The 27,351-nt window shown below is 48.4% G+C and overlaps 1 protein-coding gene across 1 annotated transcript in view; it reads left to right on the top strand.

The window, feature by feature from the left end:
* The window catches only part of IPO8 (importin 8), a 28,105-nt gene extending 815 nt beyond the window's left edge, over positions 1-27,290 (top strand). The window contains exons 2-25 of the mRNA XM_073544259.1: positions 199-280; positions 6,783-6,939; positions 7,014-7,172; positions 10,018-10,174; positions 10,279-10,368; positions 10,558-10,652; positions 10,856-10,940; positions 12,574-12,708; positions 14,982-15,081; positions 15,169-15,245; positions 15,320-15,436; positions 15,574-15,663; positions 20,627-20,792; positions 20,887-21,047; positions 21,182-21,307; positions 21,393-21,459; positions 23,016-23,141; positions 23,244-23,341; positions 23,428-23,523; positions 24,595-24,815; positions 24,931-25,136; positions 26,035-26,229; positions 26,306-26,422; positions 26,806-27,290. Coding sequence (XP_073400360.1) covers positions 199-280; positions 6,783-6,939; positions 7,014-7,172; positions 10,018-10,174; positions 10,279-10,368; positions 10,558-10,652; positions 10,856-10,940; positions 12,574-12,708; positions 14,982-15,081; positions 15,169-15,245; positions 15,320-15,436; positions 15,574-15,663; positions 20,627-20,792; positions 20,887-21,047; positions 21,182-21,307; positions 21,393-21,459; positions 23,016-23,141; positions 23,244-23,341; positions 23,428-23,523; positions 24,595-24,815; positions 24,931-25,136; positions 26,035-26,229; positions 26,306-26,422; positions 26,806-26,873 — 2,991 coding nt within the window. The 3' untranslated portion in view covers positions 26,874-27,290. The remainder of the gene's footprint in view (positions 1-198; positions 281-6,782; positions 6,940-7,013; positions 7,173-10,017; positions 10,175-10,278; positions 10,369-10,557; positions 10,653-10,855; positions 10,941-12,573; positions 12,709-14,981; positions 15,082-15,168; positions 15,246-15,319; positions 15,437-15,573; positions 15,664-20,626; positions 20,793-20,886; positions 21,048-21,181; positions 21,308-21,392; positions 21,460-23,015; positions 23,142-23,243; positions 23,342-23,427; positions 23,524-24,594; positions 24,816-24,930; positions 25,137-26,034; positions 26,230-26,305; positions 26,423-26,805) is intronic.
* Positions 27,291-27,351: the final 61 nt, after the last annotated feature.

Raw genomic sequence — 27,351 nt, 5'->3', positions numbered from 1 at the left:
GGCAGGAAGAGTCCTCTTTCCATTAGTTTTAGGGGGGATCTGATGCTCATGGTGGACGCTCACAATTAGGCAAAGAAATGGTCTGACAACTCAAGTGACACTTGTAGACGTGTCCGTCCCCAGAGTAGTCAGCACGTCCCTGCGTCACCCGGGGGAGAAGCGTCCGCACGTCACCCTGACCCCAAACTTCTCTTCTAGTCCTACAAGATCATCAGCTTCGCCCCGACCTTACTGCAGATCATTGTGTCTGAGGAGGTGGAGTTCCCTGTCCGCCAGGCGGGTGAGTACAGCGAGCGCGGCAGCACGGTGAGTGCAGCTCCGGAGTATAATACAGGACCAGGAATGTATGTACAGTGACCAGCAGAACAGTGAGTGCAGCTCCGGAGTATAATACAGGACCAGGAATGTATGTACAGTGACCAGCAGAACAGTGAGTGCAGCTCCGGAGTATAATACAGGACCAGGAATGTATGTACAGCGAGCGCGGCAGCACGGTGAGTGCAGCTCCGGAGTATAATACAGGACCAGGAATGTATGTACAGTGACCGTCAGAACAGTGAGTGCAGCTCCGGAGTATAATACAGGACCAGGAATGTATGTACAGTGACCGTCAGAACAGTGAGTGCAGCTCCGGAGTATACTACAGGACCAGGAATGTATGTACAGTGACCGTCAGAACAGTGAGTGCAGCTCCGGAGTATACTACAGGACCAGGAATGTATGTACAGTGACCAGCAGAACAGTGAGTGCAGCTCCGGAGTATACTACAGGACCAGGAATGTATGTACAGTGACAAGCAGAACAGTGAGTGCAGCTCCGGAGTATAATACAGGACCAGGAATGTATGTACAGTGACCGTCAGAACAGTGAGTGCAGCTCCGGAGTATACTACAGGACCAGGAATGTATGTACAGTGACCAGCAGAACAGTGAGTGCAGCTTCGGAGTATACTACAGGACCAGGAATGTATGTACAGTGACCAGCAGAACAGTGAGTGCAGCTCCGGAGTATAATACAGGACCAGGAATGTATGTACAGTGACCAGCAGAACAGTGAGTGCAGCTCCGGAGTATAATACAGGACCAGGAATGTATGTACAGTGACCGTCAGAACAGTGAGTGCAGCTCCGGAGTATACTACAGGACCAGGAATGTATGTACAGTGACCGTCAGAACAGTGAGTGCAGCTCCGGAGTATACTACAGGACCAGGAATGTATGTACAGTGACCAGCAGAACAGTGAGTGCAGCTCCGGAGTATACTACAGGACCAGGAATGTATGTACAGTGACCAGCAGAACAGTGAGTGCAGCTCCGGAGTATAATACAGGACCAGGAATGTATGTACAGTGACCGTCAGAACAGTGAGTGCAGCTCCGGAGTATACTACAGGACCAGGAATGTATGTACAGTGACCAGCAGAACAGTGAGTGCAGCTTCGGAGTATACTACAGGACCAGGAATGTATGTACAGTGACCAGCAGAACAGTGAGTGCAGCTCCGGAGTATAATACAGGACCAGGAATGTATGTACAGTGACCAGCAGAACAGTGAGTGCAGCTCCGGAGTATAATACAGGACCAGGAATGTATGTACAGTGACCGTCAGAACAGTGAGTGCAGCTCCGGAGTATACTACAGGACCAGGAATGTATGTACAGTGACCAGCAGAACAGTGAGTGCAGCTCCGGAGTATACTACAGGACCAGGAATGTATGTACAGTGACCAGCAGAACAGTGAGTGCAGCTCCGGAGTATAATACAGGACCAGGAATGTATGTACAGTGACCGTCAGAACAGTGAGTGCAGCTCCGGAGTATACTACAGGACCAGGAATGTATGTACAGTGACCAGCAGAACAGTGAGTGCAGCTCCGGAGTATACTACAGGACCAGGAATGTATGTACAGTGACCAGCAGAACAGTGAGTGCAGCTCCGGAGTATAATACAGGACCAGGAATGTATGTACAGTGACCAGCAGAACAGTGAGTGCAGCTCCGGAGTATAATACAGGACCAGGAATGTATGTACAGTGACCAGCAGAACAGTGAGTGCAGCTCCGGAGTATAATACAGGACCAGGAATGTATGTACAGTGACCGTCAGAACAGTGAGTGCAGCTCCGGAGTATAATACAGGACCAGGAATGTATGTACAGTGACAAGCAGAACAGTGAGTGCAGCTCCGGAGTATACTACAGGACCAGGAATGTATGTACACAGTGACCAGCATAACAGTGAGTGCAGCTCCGGAGTATACTACAGGACCAGGAATGTATGTACACAGTGACCAGCAGAACAGTGAGTGCAGCTCCGGAGTATAATACAGGGTGTAACTCAGGATCAGTAATGTATGTACACAGTGACCAGCAGAACAGTGAGTGCAGCTCCGGAGTATAATACAGGATGTAACTCAGGATCAGTAATGTAATGTATGTACACAGTGACTGCACCAGCAGAATAGTGAGTGCAGCTCTGGAGTATAATACAGGATATAACTCAGGATCAGTAATGTAATGTATGTACACAGTGACTGCTCCAGCAGAATAGTGAGTGCAGCTCTGGTGTATAATACAGGATGTAACTCAGGATCAGTAATGTAATGTATGTACACAGTGACTGCACCAGCAGAATAATGAGTGCAGCTCTGGGGTATAATACAGGGTGTAACTCAGGATCAGTAATGTATGTACACAGTGACTGCACCAGCAGAATAGTGAGTGCAGCTCTGGGGTATAATACAGGAGGTAACTCAGGATCAGTAATGTAATGTATGTACACAGTGACTGCACCAGCAGAATAGTGAGTGCAGCTATGGAGTATAATACAGGAGGTAACTCAGGATCAGTAATGTATGTACACAGTGACCAGCAGAACAGTGAGTGCAGCTCTGGGGTATAATACAGGAGGTAACTCAGGATCAGTAATGTAATGTATGTACACAGTGACTGCACCAGCAGAATAGTGAGTGCAGCTATGGAGTATAATACAGGAGGTAACTCAGGATCAGTAATGTAATGTATGTACACAGTGACTGCACCAGCAGAATAGTGAGTGCAGCTCTGGAGTATAATACAGGATGTAACTCAGGATCAGTAATGTAATGTATGTACACAGTGACTGCACCAGCAGAATAGTGAGTGCAGCTCTGGAGTATAATACAGGATGTAACTCAGGATCAGTAATGTAATGTATGTACACAGTGACTGCACCAGCAGAATAGTGAGTGCAGCTCTGGGGTATAATACAGGGTGTAACTCAGGATCAGTAATGTATGTACACAGTGACTGCACCAGCAGAATAGTGAGTGCAGCTCTGGGGTATAATACAGGAGGTAACTCAGGATCAGTAATGTAATGTATGTACACAGTGACTGCACCAGCAGAATAGTGAGTGCAGCTATGGAGTATAATACAGGAGGTAACTCAGGATCAGTAATGTAATGTATGTACACAGTGACTGCACCAGCAGAATAGTGAGTGCAGCTCTGGAGTATAATACAGGATGTAACTCAGGATCAGTAATGTAATTTATGTACACAGTGACTGCACCAGCAGAATAGTGAGTGCAGCTCTGGAGTATAATACAGGATGTAACTCAGGATCAGTAATGTAATGTATGTACACAGTGACTGCACCAGCAGAATAGTGAGTGCAGCTCTGCAGTATAATACAGGATGTAACTCAGGATCAGTAATGTATGTACACAGTGACTGCACCAGCAGAATAGTGAGTGCAGCTCTGCAGTATAATACAGGATGTAACTCAGGATCAGTAATGTAATGTATGTACACAGTGACTGCACCAGCAGAATAGTGAGTGCAGCTCTGGAGTATAATACAGGATGTAACTCAGGATCAGTAATGTAATGTATGTACACAGTGACTGCACCAGCAGAATAGTGAGTGCAGCTCTGCAGTATAATACAGGATGTAACTCAGGATCAGTAATGTATGTACACAGTGACTGCACCAGCAGAATAGTGAGTGCAGCTCTGCAGTATAATACAGGATGTAACTCAGGATCAGTAATGTAATGTATGTACACAGTGACTGCACCAGCAGAATAGTGAGTGCAGCTCTGGAGTATAATACAGGAGGTAACTCAGGATCAGTAATGTATGTACATAGTGACTGCACCAGCAGAATAGTGAGTGCAGCTCTGGAGTATAATACAGGCGGTAACTCAGGATCAGTAATGCATGTACATAGTGACTGCACCAGCAGAATAGTGAGTGCAGCTCTGGAGTATAATACAGGAGGTAACTCAGGATCAGTAATGTATGTACATAGTGACTGCACCAGCAGAATAGTGAGTGCAGCTCTGGAGTATAATACAGGAGGTAACTCAGGATCAGTAATGCATGTACATAGTGACTGCACCAGCAGAATAGTGAGTGCAGCTCTGGAGTATAATACAGGATGTTACTCAGGATCAGTAATGTATGTACACAGTGACTGCACCAGCAGAATAGTGAGTGCAGCTCTGGGGTATAATACAGGATGTAACTCAGGATCAGTAATGTATGTACACAGTGACTGCACCAGCAGAATAGTGAGTGCAGCTCTGGGGTATAATACAGGATGTAACTCAGGATCAGTAATGTATGTACACAGTGACTGCACCAGCAGAATAGTGAGTGCAGCTCTGGAGTATAATACAGGATGTAACTCAGGATCAGTAATGTATGTACACAGTGACTGCACCAGCAGAATAGTGAGTGCAGCTCTGGAGTATAATACAGGATGTAACTCAGGATCAGTAATGTATGTACACAGTGACTGCACCAGCAGAATAGTGAGTGCAGCTCTGGAGTAAAATGCAGGAGGTAACTCGGGATCAGTAATGTAATGTATGTACACAGTGACTGCACCAGCAGAATAGTGAGTGCAGCTCTGGAGTATAATACAGGAGGTAACTCAGGATCAGTAATGCATGTACATAGTGACTGCACCAGCAGAATAGTGAGTGCAGCTCTGGAGTATAATACAGGATGTAACTCAGGATCAGTAATGTATGTACACAGTGACTGCACCAGCAGAATAGTGAGTGCAGCTCTGGAGTATAATACAGGATGTAACTCAGGATCAGTAATGTATGTACACAGTGACTCCACCAGCAGAATAGTGAGTGCAGCTCTGGAGTATAATACAGGATGTAACTCAGGATCAGTAATGTAATGTATGTACACAGTGACTGCACCAGCAGAATAGTGAGTGCAGCTCTGGAGTAAAATGCAGGAGGTAACTCGGGATCAGTAATGTAATGTATGTACACAGTGACTGCACCAGCAGAATAGTGAGTGCAGCTCTGGAGTATAATACAGGATCAGTAATGTATGAACACAGTGACCAGCAGAATAGTGAGTGCAGCTCTGGGGTATAATACAGGATGTAACTCAGGATCAGTAATGTATGTACACAGTGACTGCACCAGCAGAATAGTGAGTGCAGCTCTGGAGTATAATACAGGATGTAACTCAGGATTGGTAATGTAATGTATGTACACAGTGACTGCACCAGCAGAATAGTGAGTGCAGCTCTGGAGTATAATACAGGATATAACTCAGGATCAGTAATGTAATGTATGTATACAGTGACTGCACCAGCAGAATAGTGAGTGCAGCTCTGGGGTATAATACAGGAGGTAACTCAGGATCAGTAATGTAATGTATGTACACAGTGACTTCACCAGCAGAATAGTGAGTGCAGCTCTGGGGTATAATACAGGATATAACTCAGGATCAGTAATGTAATGTATGTACACAGTGACTGCACCAGCAGAATAGTGAGTGCAGCTCTGGGGTATAATACAGGAGGTAACTCAGGATCAGTAATGTAATGTATGTACACAGTGACTGCACCAGCAGAATAGTGAGTGCAGCTCTGGGGTATAATACATGATGTAACTCAGGATCAGTAATATATGTACACAGTGACTGCACCAGCAGAATAGCGAGTGCAGCTCTGGGGTATAATACAGGAGGTAACTCAGGATCAGTAATGTATGTACACAGTGACTCCACCAGCAGAATAGTGAGTGCAGCTCTGGAGTATAATACAGGAGGTAACAAAGGATCAGTAATGTAATGTATGTGCACAGTGACTGCACCAGCAGAATAGTGAGTGCAGCTCTGGGGTATAATACAGGATGTAACTCAGGATCAGTAATGTATGTACACAGTGACTGCACCAGCAGAATAGTGAGTGCAGCTCTGGAGTATAATACAGGATGTAACTCAGGATTGGTAATGTAATGTATGTACACAGTGACTGCACCAGCAGAATAGTGAGTGCAGCTCTGGGGTATAATACAGGATGTAACTCAGGATCAGTAATGTATGTACACAGTGACTGCACCAGCAGAATAGTGAGTGCAGCTCTGGAGTATAATACAGGATGTAACTCAGGATCAGTAATGTAATGTATGTACACAGTGACTGCACCAGCAGAATAGTGAGTGCAGCTCTGGGGCATAATACAGGATGTAACTCAGGATCAGTAATGCAATGTATGTACACAGTGACTGCACCAGCAGAATAGTGAGTGCAGCTCTGGGGCATAATACAGGATGTAACTCAGGATCAGTAATGCAATGTATGTACACAGTGACTGCACCAGCAGAATAGTGAGTGCAGCTCTGGGGTATAATGCAGCGCAGTGTGATGATGTCTTGTCCTCCGTGGTGTAGAGTTGTATGTACAGTCATATATTAACCTCCGCTTGTGTAGCTCTGCTACATCTACAACTCGCCCTCCTGACGTTGCCCTGTGTCTTCTCGTGTGGCAGCGGCCATCTACCTGAAGAACATGGTGACTCAGTACTGGCCGGACCGGGAGCCCATGGTCGGAGAAATCGTTTTTCCATTCAACATCCATGAAAATGATCGTCAGCAGATCCGGGAGAACATAGTGGAGGGGATCATCCGCTCCCCCGACCTTGTGAGGTGCGGAGCTGCTGGACGCTGGCGCTGTGGTGGCTTTATCTTGCTCCTCAGGTAACAGTGTGATGTTCCCGCAGGGCTCAGCTCACGCTCTGCTTACGCGTCATCATAAAGCACGACTTCCCCGGGCGCTGGACCGGAGTGGTGGACAAGATCGGCTTCTACCTGCAGGCAGCGAGTACGGGGGGCTGGATGGGCAGCCTGCTGTGCCTCTACCAGCTGGTGAAGACATACGAGTGAGGAGCGGGGCTGCCGGGGGCGGAATACGGCTGGGGAGTATGGGGGAGCGCAGGGCCATGTCGTCGAGTAGGGAGCAACATGGGTCAACAGAGAGAGTAGGGATTGTTGGGTATGTAATAGGGGAGTGAAGGGATCGGTGAGTGGTGTAATACGGGAGAGGAGGGGGCGGTGAGTGGTGTAACGGGAGAGGAGGGGGTAGTGTATTAGGGGAAAGGGGGGGCGGTGAGTGGTGTAAAGGGGAGAGGAGGGAGCGGTGAGTGGTGTAAAGGGGAGAGGAGGGCTCGTGAGTGGTGTAACTGGGGAAAGGAGAGAGCGGTGAGTGGTGTAACTGGGGAAAGGAGGGAGCGGTGAGTGGTGTAACTGGGGAGAGAAGGGGGCGGTGAGTGGTGTAACTGGGGAGAGAAGGGGGCGGTGAGTGGTGTAACTGGGGAGAGAAGGGGGCGGTGAGTGGTGTAACTGGGGAAAGGAGAGAGCGGTGAGTGGTGTAACTGGGGAAAGGAGAGAGCGGTGAGTGGTGTAACTGGGGAAAGGAGAGAGCGGTGAGTGGTGTAACTGGGGAGAGAAGGGGGCAGTGAGTGGTGTAACTGGGGAGAGAAGGGGGCAGTGAGTGGTGTAACTGGGGAAAGGAGGGAGCGGTGAGTGGTGTAACTGGGGAGAGGAGGGAGCGGTGAGTGGTGTAACGGGGGAGAGAAGGGGGCGGTGAGTGATGTAACGGGGGAGAGAAGGGGGCGGTGAGTGGTGTAACTGGGGAGAGAAGGGCGGTGAGTGGTGTAACTGGGGAGAGAAGGGCGGTGAGTGGTGTAACTGGGGAGAGAAGGGGGCGGTGAGTGGTGTAACTGGGGAAAGGAGAGAGCGGTGAGTGGTGTAACTGGGGAGAGGAGGGGGCGGTGAGTGGTGTAACTGGGGAGAGAAGGGGGCGGTGAGTGGTGTAACTGGGGAAAGGAGGGAGCGGTGAGTGGTGTAACTGGGGAGAGGAGGGGGCGGTGAGTGGTGTAATACGGGAGAGGAGGGGGCGGTGAGTGGTGTAACGGGAGAGGAGGGGGTAGTGTATTAGGGGAAAGGGGGGGCGGTGAGTGGTGTAAAGGGGAGAGGAGGGCTCGTGAGTGATGTAACTGGGGAAAGGAGAGAGCGGTGAGTGGTGTAACTGGGGAAAGGAGGGAGCGGTGAGTGGTGTAACTGGGGAGAGAAGGGGGCGGTGAGTGGCGTAACTGGGGAGAGAAGGGGGCGGTGAGTGGTGTAACTGGGGAGAGAAGGGGGCGGTGAGTGGTGTAACTGGGGAAAGGAGAGAGCGGTGAGTGGTGTAACTGGGGAAAGGAGAGAGCGGTGAGTGGTGTAACTGGGGAAAGGAGAGAGCGGTGAGTGGTGTAACTGGGGAGAGAAGGGGGCGGTGAGTGGTGTAACTGGGGAGAGAAGGGGGCAGTGAGTGGTGTAACTGGGGAGAGAAGGGGGCAGTGAGTGGTGTAACTGGGGAAAGGAGGGAGCGGTGAGTGGTGTAACTGGGGAGAGAAGGGGGCGGTGAGTGGTGTAACTGGGGAGAGAAGGGGGAGGTGAGTGGTGTAACTGGGGAAAGGAGAGAGCGGTGAGTGGTGTAACTGGGGAAAGGAGAGAGCGGTGAGTGGTGTAACTGGGGAAAGGAGAGAGCGGTGAGTGGTGTAACTGGGGAGAGAAGGGGGCGGTGAGTGGTGTAACTGGGGAGAGAAGGGGGCAGTGAGTGGTGTAACTGGGGAGAGAAGGGGGCAGTGAGTGGTGTAACTGGGGAAAGGAGGGAGCGGTGAGTGGTGTAACTGGGGAGAGGAGGGAGCGGTGAGTGGTGTAACGGGGGAGAGAAGGGGGCGGTGAGTGGTGTAACTGGGGAGAGAAGGGGGCGGTGAGTGGTGTAACTGGGGAAAGGAGAGAGCGGTGAGTGGTGTAACTGGGGAAAGGAGAGAGCGGTGAGTGGTGTAACTGGGGAAAGGAGAGAGCGGTGAGTGGTGTAACTGGGGAGAGAAGGGGGCGGTGAGTGGTGTAACTGGGGAGAGAAGGGGGCGGTGAGTGGTGTAACTGGGGAGAGAAGGGGGCAGTGAGTGGTGTAACTGGGGAGAGAAGGGGGCAGTGAGTGGTGTAACTGGGGAGAGAAGGGGGCAGTGAGTGGTGTAACTGGGGAAAGGAGGGAGCGGTGAGTGGTGTAACTGGGGAGAGGAGGGAGCGGTGAGTGGTGTAACTGGGGAGAGAAGGGGGCGGTGAGTGGTGTAACTGGGGAGAGAAGGGGGCGGTGAGTGGTGTAACTGGGGAGAGAAGGGGGCGGTGAGTGGTGTAACTGGGGAGAGAAGGGGGCGGTGAGTGGTGTAACTGGGGAGAGAAGGGGGCGGTGAGTGGTGTAACTGGGGAGAGAAGGGGGCGGTGAGTGGTGTAACTGGGGAGAGAAGGGGGCGGTGAGTGGTGTAACTGCGGAGAGAAGGGGGCGGTGAGTGGTGTAACTGGGGAGAGAAGGGGGCGGTGAGTGGTGTAACTGGGGAGAGAAGGGGGCGGTGAGTGGTGTAACTGGGGAGAGAAGGGGGCGGTGAGTGGTGTAACTGGGGAGAGAAGGGGGCGGTGAGTGGTGTAACTGGGGAAAGGAGGGAGCGGTGAGTGGTATAACTGGGGAGAGGAGGGGGCGGTGAGTGGTGTAACTGGGGAGAGGAGGTGGCGGTGAGTGGTGTAACTGGGGAGAGGAGGGGGCGGTGAGTGGTGTAACTGGGGAGAGGAGGGGCGGTGAGTGGTGTAACTGGGGAGAGGAGGGGGCAGTTGACAATCTCTGACAACTATTGCATCGTGCCCAGTCAGAGCAGTTGTCGGCTCCTGACCCTCTGCCCTTTCCTCCAGGTATAAGAAGGCGGACGAGCGCGCCCCCCTGGTGGCCGCCATGCAGATCTTCTTGCCGCGCCTCCAGCAGCAGATCGTGCAGCTGCTCCCGGACCCCACGCACTACTCCGTCCTGATGCAGAAGCAGATCCTGAAGATCTTCTACGCTCTGATCCAGGTAGGAGATCACCGCTCGCTTGGAGACCATCTGACGTAGCAGATCCCAGGCGGTCCCCCGTCCTCGATGACCCGACCTGTCACCGCTCTCGTGTCTGTCCGCAGTACACGCTGCCGCTCCAGCTGGTGAACAATCAGACCATGACACAGTGGATGGGAATATTCAGCAGCATCGCTGACCGGGACGTCCCTCCAGTAAGTGCCGTCCTACTGCTCCTCCTGTCACAGCCCCGTAGCCCGCCACTAGCCGTAAGCATGAATTTGGTGGTCCGTCTGAATAATGCCTCGGTTCTCAACGTAATCCCAGTCTTCCAGGAGGAATAACAGAGGACCGGACCTTTGCCAGAGATCTCCCCTTCTCTCATTTTGTCTCTTTTCTATCAGGAAACTCTGCAGGTGGATGAAGATGACCGTCCGGAACTGGTGTGGTGGAAGTGTAAGAAGTGGGCGCACCACATCATCACGCGCCTCTTTGAGCGGTAACGGTGGTGATCATTGCGTTATACATAAGCCCCCTAGGAAGCTAAAATTCAGGCTGCTGTATGCAGGGTCTTTACCCCAGAGGACAGCCTAATTATTTCCAGCTCCCGGACAACCCCTTTTAAGACTTCAGATTTGACATGTCGGGATGTGGCGCCCCTTGTAGTGTTTCTCCTCTGACCAAGGGTTTCTTTCTCTTCAGATACGGGAGTCCTGGGAGCGTCACCAAGGAATATATCGAGTTCTCCGAATTCTTCCTCAAGACGTACGCAGTCGGGGTCTTGACGGTAATGTGTATATTCTCAGGGTTTATGTATACAGTGGCATGCAAAAGTCTGTGCACCCCTGGTCAAAACTACTGTTGTGAACAGTTATGGAAACTGAAGGTGATATCATCTCTAAAAGGCCTAAAGTTACAGATGACACATTTCCTTTGTGTTTTAGGGAAAAAAAAATAGAGATTTTTTCCATCTTTTACATTTTAAAAATTACAAAAAGGAAATAGGTTGATGTAAAAGTTTGGGCACCCTTGGAGATTTGTGTGGTCAGATAAATTTGACAAAGGTTTCAGACCTTAATTAGCCCGTTGGGGTTATGGCTTGTTCATTTGGAAAGGCCGGGTGATGCAAATTTCCCAGCTTTATAAAAACCCAGCCTCCTCTAACCTTGTGCCAAAACCCAGCAGCCATGGGATCTTCTAAGCAGCTTCCGAGGACTCCAACACTGAAAATGCGGGAGGCCACAAAGCAGGAGAAGGCTATAAGATGGTGGCAAAGTGTTTACAAGTTGTCCTTTGTTCAATTCAAAATATAATTAGGAAATGGCAGTTACCAGGAACAGTAGAGGTCAAGATAAGGTCTGGAAAACCAAGCAAAAGGTCTGTAAGAGCTACTCGTAGGATTGCTAGAGAGACAAATCGGAACCCCCGCTTGACTGCAGAAGACCTTCAGAAAGATTCATCGGACTGTGGAGTTGTGGTACATTGTTCTACTGTTAACATACACCTGCACAAATATGGCCTTCATGGAAGTCATCAGAAGAAAACCTCTCCTGCATCCTCACCATGAAACTCAGCAATAGAAGTATGCAAAAGAAGATCTAACAAGTTCTGTGGACCGATGAGGTGAAAATAGAACTCTGACCCCAATGATCAATGGTAGAGAAAAAAGGGCACAGAATTTCAGGAAAGAACATCCTCACCAACCATTAAGCATGGGGAGGATCCATCATGCTTTAGGGCTGTGTTTCAGCCAATGGCACGGGGAACATTTCACAGGTAGAGCGAAGAATAGATTCAGTGAAATTTCAACAAATTCTTGGTTGCAAACATAACACCGTCTGGGGGGAAAAAAGCTGAAGGTGAAAAGAGGATGGAGATGGCGTCTACAAATATGTAGTGATCCTAAATACATGGCAAACTCCACAATAGACGACCTCAAAAGGCGCAAGCTGAAGATTTCTCAATGGCCCTCACAGTCCCCTGATCTGATCATCATTGATAATCTGTGGCGAGACCTCAAAATAGCAGAAGCAAGACGCCCCAGGAATCTCACAGAACCGGAGGAATTCTCCAAGGAAGAACGGAGGAAAATCCCTCAAAGAATAGGAAGACTCTTGTCTGGCTACAAAAAGCGTTTACGAGCTGTGATACTTGCAAAAGGGGGCGCTACTAGGTACTAACCATGCAGGATGCGCAATCTTTTGCATCGGTCCATTTTACTTTTTGTAAGTTTTTAAAGTTATTTTTGCCTAAAATACTGTGTCATCTGTAACTTTAGCCACTTTAGAGATCATTTCATCTTCAACTTATTTAACTGTTGACAACAACAGAAATTTTGACCAGGGGTGCCCAAACTTCTACATGGCACTGCATGTTATCGAGTACGAGGAGAATGCTGACCTGCGATCTTGCTGCTCTAGGTTCTGCTGAAAGTCTTAGAACTCCACAGACAGAAGCAGTACGTGGCCCCCCGAGTGCTACAGCAAACCCTGAACTACATGAATCTGGGGGTCTCACACGCCGCCACATGGAAGATGCTAAAGCCAAACATGCAGGTGATAACCGACCTACAGAAAACCCATGAATCACCAGTAAAGAGTCCCAGTATAACCAGTGGCATGTGGTAACTTCTACTGCACAGATCCTGAGTTACATCCTGTATTATACTCCAGAGCTGCACTCACTATTCTGCTGGTGCAGTCACTGTGTACATACATTACATTACTGATCCTGAGTTACATCCTGTATTATACCCCAGAGCTGCGCTCACTATTCTGCTGGTGCAGTCACTGTGTACATACATTACATTACTGACCCTGAGTTACATCCTGTGTTATACTCCAGAGCTGCACTCATTATTCTGCTGGTGCAGTCACTGTGTACATACATTACATTTCTGATCCTGAGTTACATCCTGTATTATACTCCAGAGCTGCACTCACTATTCTGCTGGTGCAATCACTGTGTACATACATTACATTACTGATCCTGAGTTACCTCCTGCATTTTACTCCAGAGCTGCACTCACTATTCTGCTGGTGCAGTCACTGTGTACATACATTACTGATCCTGAGTTACATCCTGTATTATACTCCAGAGCTGCACTCACTATTCTGCTGGTGCAGTCACTGTGTACATACATTACATTACTGACCCTGAGTTACATCCTGTGTTATACTCCAGAGCTGCACTCATTATTCTGCTGGTGCAGTCACTGTGTACATACATTACATTTCTGATCCTGAGTTACATCCTGTATTATACTCCAGAGCTGCACTCACTATTCTGCTGGTGCAGTCACTGTGTACATACATTACATTACTGATCCTGAGTTACATCCTGTATTATAACCCAGAGCTGCACTCACTATTCTGCTGGTGTAGTCACTGTGTACATACATTACTGATCCTGAGTTACATCCTGTATTATACCCCAGAGCTGCACTCACTATTCTGCTGGTGCAGTCACTGTGTACATACATTACATTACTGATCCTGAGTTACATCCTGTATTATACCCCAGAGCTGCACTCACTATTCTGCTGGTGCAGTCACTGTGTACACACATTACATTACTGATCCGGGGTTACATCCTGTATTATACTCCAGAGCTGCACTCACTATTCTGCTGGTGCAGTCACTGTGTACATACATTACATTACTGATCCTGAGTTACATCCTGTATTATACCCCAGAGCTGCACTCACTATTCTGCTGGTGCAGTCACTGTGTACTTACATTACAGTACTGATCCTGAGTTACCTCCTGCATTATACCCCAGAGCTGCACTCACTATTCTGCTGGTACACTCACTGTGTACATACATTACATTACTGATCCTGAGTTACATCCTGTATTATACTCCAGAGCTGCACTCACTATTCTGCTGGTGCAGTCACTGTGTACATACATTACTGATCCTGAGTTACATCCTGTATTATACCCCAGAGCTGCACTCACTATTCTGCTGGTGCAGTCACTGTGTACATACATTACTGATCCTGAGTTACATCCTGTATTATACCCCAGAGCTGCACTCACTATTCTGCTGGTGAAGTCACTGTGTACACACATTACATTACTGATCCGGGGTTACATCCTGTATTATACTCCAGAGCTGCACTCACTATTCTGCTGGTGCAGTCACTGTGTACACACATTACATTACTGATCCTGAGTTACTTCCTGTATTATACCCCAGAGCTGCACTCACTATTCTGCTGGTGCAGTCACTGTGTACATACATTACATTACTGATCCTGAGTTACACCCTGCATTATACCCCAGAGCTGCACTCACTATTCTGCTGGTGCAGTCACTGTGTACATACATTACATTACTGATCCTGAGTTATATCCTGTATTATACTCCAGAACTGCACTCACTATTCTGCTGGTGCAGTCACTGTGTACACACATTACATTACTGATCCTGAGTTATATCCTGTATTATACTCCAGAGCTGCACTCACTATTCTGCTGGTGCAGTCACTGTGTACATACATTACATTACTGATCCTGAGTTACATCCTGTATTATACTCCAGAACTGCACTCACTATTCTGCTGGTGCAGTCACTGTGTACATACATTACATTACTGATCCTGAGTTATATCCTGTATTATACTCCAGAGCTGCACTCACTATTCTGCTGGTGCAGTCACTGTGTACACACATTACATTACTGATCCTGAGTTACTTCCTGTATTATACTCCAGAGCTGCACTCACTATTCTGCTGGTGCAGTCACTGTGTACACACATTACATTACTGATCCTGAGTTACTTCCTGTATTATACTCCAGAGCTGCACTCTTCTGCTTTCTTGTAGAGTATTTCGGAGGAGGTGATTTTCCCTCTTATGTGCTATAAGGATGAGGATGAGGACTTGTGGCAGGATGACCCCTATGAGTATATCCGCATGAAGTTCGGTAAGTGTTGAGCCCCCTTGTCCTTCCGGTCACATGTCACCATCAGTCGATGTCCTGACATGAGCTGTATATTGTCGCCCCCTGTAGATGTCTTTGAAGATTACGTCTCTCCCGCTACGGCGGCACAGAATTTCCTCTATACGGCCTCCAAGAAGCGGAAGGAGGTGACATATGACGGTGTCGGATGCTCCGAGGAGCGTAGCTCTGGAGGATTGCTCACTATGTGTCTCCGCTCCAGGTCCTCCCGAAGATGATGAACTTCTGCTACCAGATTCTCACTGTGTCCTCTGTGGACCCTCGGAAGGTAGACGGTGCTCTGCACGTTTTGGGGTCCCTGGCAGACATTTTATTAAAGGTAACTGCTGCCTGGCATCAGTTAATGCTACATGTAAATCCTCTATCAGACCCTGTACTGCGCCCTCGTAGAATGATGCCATTATTACATGTGCAGTATATTATATACCTAGCCGGATGATTAACAATTACTTACAGAAATCTGTGTACAAGGACCAGATGGAGGTCTTCATCCAGAACCACATCTTCCCCCTGTTCATGTCAGAGCTGGGATATATCCGAGCACGGGTAAGTCACAGGTTTCTGGGGGTGTCACAGTATATACATGAGACACACTAACCCCCCAAACAAGTGTCATTATCCCCCTTTATATATCACATGCTGTCCTATGTCGCCCTCAATCTTCTTTATATCCCAGTGTCATTTTCCACGCTTTATATATTACATGCTCTGTCCTATATGTCGCCCTCCATCTTCTTTATATCCCAGTGTCATTATCCACGCTTTATCACATGCTCTGTCCTATATGTCACCCTCCATCTTCTTTATATCCCAGTGTCATTTTCCACGCTTTATATATTACATGCTCTGTCCTATATGTCGCCCTCCATCTTCTTTATATCCCAGTGTCATTATCCACGCTTTATCACATGCTCTGTCCTATATGTCACCCTCCATCTTCTTTATATCCCAGTGTCATTTTCCACGCTTTATATATTACATGCTCTGTCCTATATGTCGTCCTCCATCTTCTTTATATCCCAGTGTCATTATCCACGCTTTATCACATGCTCTGTCCTATATGTCACCCTCCATCTTCTGTATATCCCAGTGTCATTATTCACGCTTTATATGTTACTCGCTTTCGTATACGTCACCCTTTTTCTTCTGTATGTCCCCATTATATATTACAACTTTCCTATGTTGCCCCCCTCCTTCATCTCCTAGTATCACTGTCCTATATTATATATTACACATTTTCCTATGTCCCCCTCCTTCGTTATCTCCAGTATCATTTACCTTTCGTTATATATTATACGCTGTCCTATATGTCACCCTCCTTTTTTCTTTATTTTTGTCATTATCCTCCATTATCTATTACACACTGTCCTATATGTCGCCCTCCTTCTTCTTTATCTCCCAGTATTATTATCCCTCCATTGTAGATTATACGCTGTCCTCTGTCTCCCTCCTTCTTAGTCTCCCGGTCTCACTGTCCTCCATTATATATTACACACTGTCCTATATTCCTATATGTCGCCCTCCTTCTTCTTTATCTCCCAGTATTATTATCCCTCCATTGTAGATTATACGCTGTCCTCTGTCTCCCTCCTTCTTAGTCTCCCGGTCTCACTGTCCTCCATTATATATTACACACTGTCCTATATGTCGCCCTCCTTGTGTATCTCCCAGTATTATTATCCCTCCATTGTGGATTATACTCTGTCCTCTGTCTCCCTCCTTCTTAGTCTCCTGGTGTCACTGTCCTCCATTATATATTAGACACTGTCCTATATATCACCCTCCTCCTTCTGTATCTCCCAGTATTATTATCCCTCCATTGTAGATTATACGCTGTCCTCTGTCTCCCTCCTTCTTAGTCTCCTGGTGTCACTGTCCTCCATTATATATTGCACACTGTCCTATATATCACCCTCCCCCTTCTGTATCTCCCAGTATTATTATCCCTCCATTGTAGATTATACGATGTCCTCTGTCTCCCTCCTTCTTAGTCTCCCGGTGTCACTGTCCTCCATTATATATTACACACTGTCCTATATGTCGCCCTCCTCCTTGTGTATCTCCCAGTATTATTATCCCTCCATTGTAGACTATACGCTGTCCTCTGTCTCCCTCCTTCTTAGTCTCCCGGTCTCACTGTCCTCCATTATATATTACACACTGTCCTATATGTCGCCCTCCTCCTTCTGTATTTCCCAGTATTATTATCCCTCCATTGTAGATTATACGCTGTCCTCTGTCTCCCTCCTTCTTAGTCTCCCGGTCTCACTGTCCTCCATTATATATTACACACTGTCCTATATGTCGCCCTCCTCCTTCTGTATCTCCCAGTATTATTATCCCTCCATTGTAGATTATACGCTGTCCTCTGTCTCCCTCCTTCTTAGTCTCCTGGTGTCACTGTCCTCCATTATATATTACACTGTCCTATATGTCGCCCTCCTCCTTCTGTATCTCCCAGTATTATTATCCCTCCATTGTAGATTATACGCTGTCCTCTGTCTCCCTCCTTCTTAGTCTCCCGGTGTCACTGTCCTCCATTATCTATTAGACACTGTCCTATATGTCGCTCTCCTCCTTCTGTATCTCCCAGTATTATTATCCCTCCATTAGTCTCCCGGTCTCACTGTCCTCCGTTATATATTACACACTGTCCTATATGTCGCCCTCCTCCTTCTGTATTTCCCAGTATTATTATCCCTCCATTGTAGATTATACGCTGTCCTCTGTCTCCCTCCTTCTTTGTCTCCCGGTGTCACTGTCCTCCATTATATATTGCACACTGTCCTATATGTCGCCCTCCTCCTTCTGTATCTCCCAGTATTATTATCCCTCCATTGTAGATTATACGCTGTCCTCTGTCTCCCTCCTTCTTAGTCTCCTGGTGTCACTGTCCTCCATTATATATTACACTGTCCTATATGTCGCCCTCCTCCTTCTGTATCTCCCAGTATTATTATCCCTCCATTGTAGATTATACGCTGTCCTCTGTCTCCCTCCTTCTTAGTCTCCCGGTGTCACTGTCCTCCATTATCTATTAGACACTGTCCTATATGTCGCTCTCCTCCTTCTGTATCTCCCAGTATTATTATCCCTCCATTAGTCTCCCGGTCTCACTGTCCTCCGTTATATATTACACACTGTCCTATATGTCGCCCTCCTCCTTCTGTATTTCCCAGTATTATTATCCCTCCATTGTAGATTATACGCTGTCCTCTGTCTCCCTCCTTCTTTGTCTCCCGGTGTCACTGTCCTCCATTATATATTGCACACTGTCCTATATGTCGCCCTCCTCCTTCTGTATCTCCCAGTATTATTATCCCTCCATTGTAGATTATACGCTGTCCTCTGTCTCCCTCCTTCTTAGTCTCCCGGTGTCACTGTCCTCCATTATATATTACACACTGTCCTATATGTCGCCTATCCTTCTGCCATATTTCTGACCACCTTTAGGGTCAATTTCTTTTTTTTCTTTTTATCTCCTAATGCATGTACAGTATTTTGGGCTAAAAATCATCTAGGCTATTGAGTTTAATTTCATGATATTTTGCATCCTTTTTGCTTTTACAGACTTTTCCCCCCCCCCCAGCATATTCAACTTTAAAGGGGTTGTGCCACCATAAAAGATGCATTTAATATAAGCAGAAAACGTGTAAATAAATATTTTTCTAATTTACAGCTATTAAAAATTTTCACTTCTCCATTAAAAAAAAAAAAAATGTATAACAACCTTTCATCTTCTGGAATAGGCCCTGGTGTTATGTCCGCGAGCTTCATCCGTACATCACAGTGGCCTCATGTGAAAGGTTTGTGAGTGTGTGCGTGTGTGTGTGTGTGTATATATATATATATATATATATATATACTAGATAGCTGTAAGGGAGGGAAAAGTAAATTTATTTTCAGGCCTTTTTGTTTAATTAAATTTTTTTTTTTTTTTTATGGTGGCCTTTAATATGATGTGCGGCCATAAATCAGCTGAGAGATTTTCAGGTAAGATTGAGAAACGTTTCTGTCAGGACGAGCTCACTGACGGGTTCTCAGGAAAAGACGTCGGCCATTTTCTCTTGTCAGAAAATGGCCGACACAATGGCTGCAGGGGGAGGAGCATGTGAGCAGATCATCAGGCCATCAGCCTCCTCCAATAGGAAAACACCTCACATGGGAAAGCTGCTTTCCTATTGGAGGAGGCTCATGGCCTGATCTGGTCACATGTCCTGTATGGATATAAGTGCTGGTCAGTGTGTGAGGTAATCTGCACTAGCGAGAGAAAATGGCCGACGTCTTCACCTGACGTCCTGACAGGAATGTCTGTCATTCTGTTATATTTTCGGCTAAGATGAAGCATATTCTCCTTCGTAAAGAGCTCTTTGGCCTGGGCTGCCCTAGTAGATTGATATGTTATGCACACTGGGTTTGGTGCACTTGTAAGTACCCCAGTTTGCTAATCATTGGGGGAAATCGTCCCGCCCCATGAACGGTGACCCTATAGTGCCTAAACGCCATGGGCATCGGAAACACTGAGTTCTGTGGCACATTTGCCCAACACTTTCTTTAAGCACACGTCCTTATACGGGGGCTTCTGGCAACAATGGGGGGGGAATCTGTAAATTCCCAGTGGGGGGTCCTGTCAGTCTTACACGGTCACGTTTTTGTTTTTTGCACATGTCCTGTCGGGAGGACTTCTCGGGATCGTGTTGCGTCCTGAAGTGTCTGGCCATCTGGTTCCCACCTGCACAACCCTTGGTTCTCCTCTCTCGTAAAGGGGGCTGACAGTCAATGGCTCCCAGTTTTTCCTTGGGTGGGATCTTAGGAGCCAGATTGGGTCTCCTCGGGCTTCTGCTAGAGGAGGCCACTTGCCCCTCACCCACACTGTGACTTCCTGGCTCGGAGGGTTGGGGAAGGCTCTTGGGGGCCCTTCTCCTTTTGGAGTGGGCTGCGATAGTTTGTTGTTGTTTTTTTGGGAACCGTTCACAATGTCAGAGCACAATCTGAACATTGTCTCTTTCTGAGCTCCTCTCCGCTGGGTTTTGATCACTGACCACATCACAGTTGAATGGTTCAAGAAAACAAAAGAGCCGGTAAGAGCCAAACGGTGCAAAATATTTAATGAAACCCAATTGCAAAAATTATTTTTTACACCAAAATACAAGTATTTATGTAAAATAACACACCAAAATATTGCCCCGTAAGGTGGCCAACCTTGTCCTATGTGTGACCCTACTTCTAGTTTTGTAATCCTCGGACTGACTCTTCTTCAGGGTCTGATCAGCTTTTGCAGGTCCCATGGCGACAGAATGTGCAGTAAAGACAGCGCCATATACTATATAGTGGCCATTCCTGGGTACTGCAGCTGAAGTCATTTTTGCTTCAATAAGAGCACAGGCGCAGTACCAGAGAACGGCCACTACACAGTGTGAGGAGCCATGGTGCTCACCCTGGCAATCAGCTGATCGGTGGGGTGCTGGTGCCGGTGACCTATCCTAGGTACTCCTCTGCTTTCTTGCAGTGCTGTTGGGTGCTCCACTCTTTCTGTGCGCTGAAATTTCACAACGAGTTAAACCTCAGGAACGCCGTGGAGCTGGCGAAGAAGAGCCTGCTGGAGGATAAGGAGCTGCCGGTGAAAGTGGAGGCCGCCATCGCCATGCAGACGCTAATAAGCAACCAAGCCGCCGGTAAGTGCTGCCGTTGTATGGGGAGTCAGCCAGGCCCGCACCTGAGACCCCCCAAACCAACCCCCTCCGATATCCTCATATCCCCCCTCCCCAGCTAAGGAGCATATGAGGCCGTACATCCGACACGTCATGCAGGAACTTCTGCACATCGTCCGAGAGACCGAGAACGACGACCTCACCGGTGTCATACAGAAGATGATCTGCGAGTACAGCCAGGAGGTGGCGCCCATTGCCGTCGACATGACCCGCCACCTGGTAAATGGAAGTTTTGGGCTGTGAGCGATGCCATTGGTTGATAGCCGCTGAGCTCGTCCTCTTGTTATAAGTCCGATCTCGTAGCTGAGGCCACACCAGATTCAGCTCCTCTATCCGGTGCGTTTCTCTTTAAGGCGGAGATCTTTGTGAAAGTTCTGCAGAGCGAGGAATACGAGGAGCTGGAAGACAAGACGGTGATGGCGATGGGAATCCTGCACACCATCGACATTGTACTGACCGTAGTGGAGGATCACAAAGAAGTGAGTAACCGCATCACCCAGAGGCCATCATCTGCGACGCCGACCGCCATTATATCACATGAGTCATTAATGGTATTATTTCCAGGTGAAGCAGCAACTGGAGGGAATCTGTCTGCAGATAGTGGGACTCGTGCTCCAGAAACACATAATAGGTCTGTATCCAGATCAACGCCAACCCGTCACATGCTAATCCTGTATTATACCCCAGAGCGGCACTCACTATTCTGCTGGTGCAGTCACAGTGTACATACATTATTGATCCTGAGTTACCTCCTGTATTATACACCAGAGCTGCACTCACTATTCTGCTGGTGCAGTCACTGTGTACATACATTACTGATCCTGAGTTACATCCTGTATTATACACCAGAGCTGCACTCACTATTCTGCTGGTGCAGTCACTGTGTACATACATTACATTACTGATCCTGAGTTACCTCCTGTATTATACTCCAGAGCTGCACTCACTATTCTGCTGGTGCAGTCACTGTGCACATACATTACATTACTGATCCTGAATTACCTCCTGCATTATACTCCAGAGCTGCACTCACTATTCTGCTGGTGCAGTTACTGTGTACATACATTACATTACTGATACTGAGTTACCTCCTGCATTATACTCCAGAGCTGCACTCACTATTCTGCTGGTGCAGTTACTGTGTACATGCATTACTGATCCTGAGTTACATCCTGTATTATATTCCAGAGCTGCACTCACTATTCTGCTGGTGCAGTCACTGTGTACATACATTACTGATCCTGAGTTACATCCTGTATTATACACCAGAGCTGCACTCACTATTCTGCTGGTGCAGTCACTGTGTACATACATTATATTACTGATCCTGAGTTACATCCTGTTTTATACCTCAGAGCTGCGCTCACTATTCTGCTGGTGCAGTCACTGTGTACATACATTACATTACTGATCCTGAGTTACCTCCTGTATTATACTCCAGAGCTGCACTCACTATTCTGCTGGTGCAGTCACTGTGCACATACATTACATTACTGATCCTGAATTACCTCCTGCATTATACTCCAGAGCTGCACTCACTATTCTGCTGGTGCAGTTACTGTGTACATACATTACATTACTGATCCTGAGTTACCTCCTGCATTATACTCCAGAGCTGCACTCACTATTCTGCTGGTGCAGTTACTGTGTACATACATTACTGATCCTGAGTTACATCCTGTTTTATACCTCAGAGCTGCGCTCACTATTCTGCTGGTGCAGTCACTGTGTACATACATTACATTACTGATCCTGAGTTACATCCTGTATTATACTCCAGAGCTGCACTCACTATTCTGCTGGTGCAGTCACTGTGTACATACATTACATTACTGATCCTGAGTTACCTCCTGTATTATACCCCAGAGCTGCACTCACTATTCTGCTGGTGCAGTCACTGTGTACATACATTACATTACTGATCCTGAGTTACATCCTGTATTATACCCCAGAGCTGCACTCACTTTTCTGCTGGAGCAGTCACTGTGAACGTTATATTACTGATTCTTAGTTACATCCTGTCTTGTACTTAGAACTGCACTTCCTATTTGCTGGTGGAGTCCAGTAACCTATGTACACAGTGACTGCACCAGCAGAATAGTGAGTGCAGCTCTGGAGGATAATCCAGCTGTGACTCCTGTGATCCTGGTTTGGGGGTCCGGTGTGATCTCCCTTTTTCCTTTGCAGAGTTCTACGAGGAGATCCTGTCCTTGGCTTACAGTCTCACCAATCAGGCCATTTCCCCGCAGATGTGGCAGCTCCTCGGGATCCTCTTTGAAGTCTTCCAGAGGGACTGCTATGAGTATTTCACAGGTTTGGACTCGGCGTTGTCGTGCCTCTGCTCCTTCAGATTTTCCCGCTGATCTCGGCCCGGCTCCCGTAGACTTAGCGCCTCGTGTTCTCTCTTGGCTGCAGACATGATGCCGCTGCTGCACAACTACATCACTGTAGATACGGAGATGCTGCTGTCCAACCCCAAGCACCTGGAGATTATTTACACTATGTGTAAGAAGGTGAGGCGGGGCCTGGGGCGGCCGTGCGAGGGCACCGAACCCAGCATCGTGATCAGCGAGGGACCCAATGATTGTATCCCCTCCAGGTGCTGACGGGAGACGCCGGTGAAGACGCCGAGTGTCACGCAGCCAAACTCCTGGAGGTCATCGTCCTGCAGTGTAAAGGAAGAGGGATCGATCAGGTGACGTCTTATGTTGAATCCATACTATTGCGCTTATATTCTTTTCCTTGGGGAACGGACGAGCCGTCGTCTCACCAACATAATGGGGAAACTTTTTTTTTTTTTTTTTTTCCTGGAGTCGGAAACCATCCAAAGTAAAGAATTAAGCATAACTTCACCTTTAAATTCCTGCAACTCCAGAGCTGGCGCTCCCCTGGTACCCGCCAGTACCAGAAGTGACAGCTCCTAATTACCAGTCACCTGACTGCTGCAGCCGATCACGGGCCTCATGGCGGACGTGCCATGTGTGGTCTGGCGGCCATATATGTAGTCCATGGCTGTCGGACCTGAGTCCTGATAGTCTCCTCCTTCCCAGAGCAGCTTCTCATTTACTAGGCTAAGTGTGACGTCACTACATGGCAACGCGATTCACGTGTGACATCACCCCGCGGGCCTGCAAGCCAGAAAAATCACCAGGGATGACGCAGGTAGGAGGAAACTGGCAGGGCTCTGTCTGCTGGCCCTTGACTTAGCATCCTGCCAGTCATCAACTCTAATGTTCACTGCATGACTTTTGAGGCCAGTGATTGGTGGCAGCGGTTATACGACTGATGTATGGAATGCTGCTGGTGTTTTTGGCTAGAGTCCGCATAAGAATCGCTTAAAAGCTTCTTTTAAGGGGTTTCAGAAGATTGAAAGATTTGTTTGGTTTTTTTGGGGGGGTCCGATCTCTGGGATCCCAAGCCCTTCCTGAATTTAGCGGAGGTCGAGCTGTTCAGCGCGGCGAGCCTGATCGACCTGTGCTCCATTCAGCAAGATCTGAATCGGACATGGAGATCCCCGGGGGGGGGGGGGATCCCAGGAATCACAACCTTCAACTCTACAAAACCCCTTTCTGTCATTTCAGCTGAGCTGCACTTACAGACATGGCCACACACATGTATGGCGCTGTTTCTGGATTTAGCAAATGGGGTTTTTTCTCTGGATTTTCTAGAATTATGTAATGATCCAAGGCGAGGTCTATGATTCGGCCTATGGCGTTTCTCCACTATGACGGACGCTGACCTTGGGGCTGTTGCTGTTTTCCCTTAGTGTATCCCACTCTTCGTGGAGGCGGTCCTGGAGCGTTTAACGCGAGGAGTAAAATCCAGCGAGCTGCGCACCATGTGCCTCCAGGTGGCCATCGCCTCCCTGTACTACAATCCGGCGCTGCTCCTGAACACCCTGGAGCAGATCCGATTCCCCCACAGCTCGGAGCCGATCACTGCGCAGTTCATCAATCAGTGGGTCAACGACACGGACTGCTTCCTGGGGTAAGTCCTCCCATCCCTGGGGTCCCGGTCATTGACGGCTCGGCAGTCTCCATCACTGGGAGACAGAAGTGGACAGCCTTACATTTTGTGACTTGCCTGTCTTTCTCACCTGCAGGCTGCACGACCGGAAAATGTGTATAATCGGCCTCAGCATCCTTCTGGAGCTCCCCGGTAGACCCGCTGCGGTGAGTGCCGTGGCCTCCGTCATCGTGCCTTCGATTCTCCTGCTGTTCCTCGGACTGAAGCATGTGCGTGCTCACCGGGACCATCCAGACAAGCGGACGTCATCCAGAGCCAACAAAGTCGAAACCGAGGAGAACGGTAAATGCATTAGAATGAAGGGAACAAGAAATTAGGAAAAATTGGTCATAAGCCTGCAGCGTGCTGCTGTGCAATGCCCCTAGCAAGCTGCGTGCTGCTGCGCAATGCCCCTAGCAAGCTGCGTGCTGCCTCTAGCAAGCTGCGTGCTGCTGCGTAGCTCCCCTAGCAAGCTGCGCAGAACCCGTGACAACTTCAGTTCTGCTGCACAATGCCCCTAGCAAGCTGCGTGCTGCTGCGCAATGCCCCTAGCAAGCTGCGTGCTGCCCCTAGCAAGCTGCGTGCTGCTGCGTAGCTCCCCTAGCAAGCTGCGCAGAACCCGTGACAACTTCAGTTCTGCTGCACAATGCCCCTAGCAAGCTGCGTGCTGCCCCTAGCAAGCTGCGTGCTGCTGCGTAGCTCCCCTAGCAAGCTGCGCAGAACCCGTGACAACTTCAGTTCTGCTGCACAATGCCCCTAGCAAGCTGCGTGCTGCCCCTAGCAAGCTGCGTGCTGCTGCGTAGCTCACCTAGCAAGCTGCGCAGAACCCGTGACAACTTCAGTTCTGCTGCACAATGCCCCTAGCAAGCTGCGTGCTGCTGCGCAATGCCCCTAGCAAGCTGCGTGCTGCCCCTAGCAAGCTGTGTGCTGCTGCGTAGCTCCCCTAGCAAGCTGCGCAGAACCCGTGACAACTTCAGTTCTGCTGCACAATGCCCCTAGCAAGCTGCGTGCTGCCCCTAGCAAGCTGCGCAGAACCCGTGACAAGTTTAGTTCTGCTGCACAATGCCCCTAGCAAGCTCCGTGCTGATGCACAACTCCCCTAGCAAGCTGCATGCTCATGCGCAATGCCCCTAGCAAGCTGCGCAAAACCCGTGACAAGCTGCGTGCTGCTGCGCAGTGCTAATTCTAATATTTCCATTAGAGGAGATCCAGAGTGACGAGGAGGAGTCCAGCGGCCAGGCCATGCAGGAGAATCCCGGGGAGGACGAGGAGGAGGATGACGATGAGGACTGGGACGACGAAGCCTTAGAAGAGACGGCACTGGAGGCGTTCAGCACCCCCCTGGACTGTCTCGGGTCTCTGGATGAGTTTCAACTCTTCACAGACTCCTTGTTGGGTGAGTGTCGGCATTTATGTCCTTTTGCTTCGTTCAGAACCCCAGAGTAGAAATCCTGAGCCGCTGTCACTCACAGGTGTACAGAGCAGAGACCCGGCCTGGTATCACTCCCTGACCGCCTCGCTGAGCAATGACCAGAAGAAGCAGCTGCAGGAGATCTACACGTTGTCCGAGCAGAGGAAGAGCGCTGCCGGTGAGTGACCGGAGGCGGCAGGATCAGCCCATGGCTGCCAGCAAGTGTTCAGCTATGTCTGGGAAAACTAGATGTGTTGGTAAGGGGCGACAAGGCGGAAACCTAATCCCCGGACCCCCGTACATGTGATATACCATAGATGTATGATGAGGGCTGCGCCTGAGAGCTAACAGGAAGCCAGCAGAGTTTTCAGTGCAATTCTCCCGCATGCTCTGTGTATTATTTCCTCCATTTTACTACACATCTCCTGTTTCTTTCAGCACCTTAGAAAGTTGCAGAACTTTTTTTTTTTTTTTTTTTAAGACGATCTGTAACTTCATGATGATTTTATACCCAGGACCCGCTGATAATAAAAATCTTGTGGTTTTCTTCCCCTTTTTCAGCGTCGCGGAAACTCGAACAGCAGCTCTCAACGCAAACGGTCTGCGCCTCCCATCGTGTAGGCCAGTGAAGGAGGACATGACAAGGAACTCTGGGGCATCTGTATTTACATATTTTGTAAATTGTCTCGACACGAGGAGATTACTTGCCAAGGTCCGGACTATTCGGACAACAAAGAGGGTGTTCTGTTTTTTTTCTAGTTTGACAATTGTGCCACAGACTGAGGACTGCGTGCAGAATGAAGATGGGATCCCGGATTCTATGTTTTCTGCACTTTTTTACTCATTTCTCATCCAGTATTTGCCACTGATGGACTGAAACAATGCAGCTCCGGCACTTCAGAACTGTGATGTGCTGTGGGTCCCGCCCCTGAGGAGCCGGTGAATGGACTAAACTACAAGTCTTTTAAATCTAATTAACTGATGTAAATCTGAAGGCTAGAGCCTTTAAATAAAGAAATGTGTTCATATGCAGCTGAAAACCTAAACTGCTCCAGATCTGTTTCATGCTGCCGGATACAACACCAAAGAGGTCAAAATCCATCCGAA

Source organism: Dendrobates tinctorius, unplaced genomic scaffold, assembly GCF_039654945.1.
Source record: "Dendrobates tinctorius isolate UK_male_01 unplaced genomic scaffold, ASM3965494v1 ptg000136l, whole genome shotgun sequence".
NCBI lineage: Eukaryota > Metazoa > Chordata > Amphibia > Anura > Dendrobatidae > Dendrobates > Dendrobates tinctorius.
This window is presented reverse-complemented; position numbering and strand designations above follow the sequence as displayed.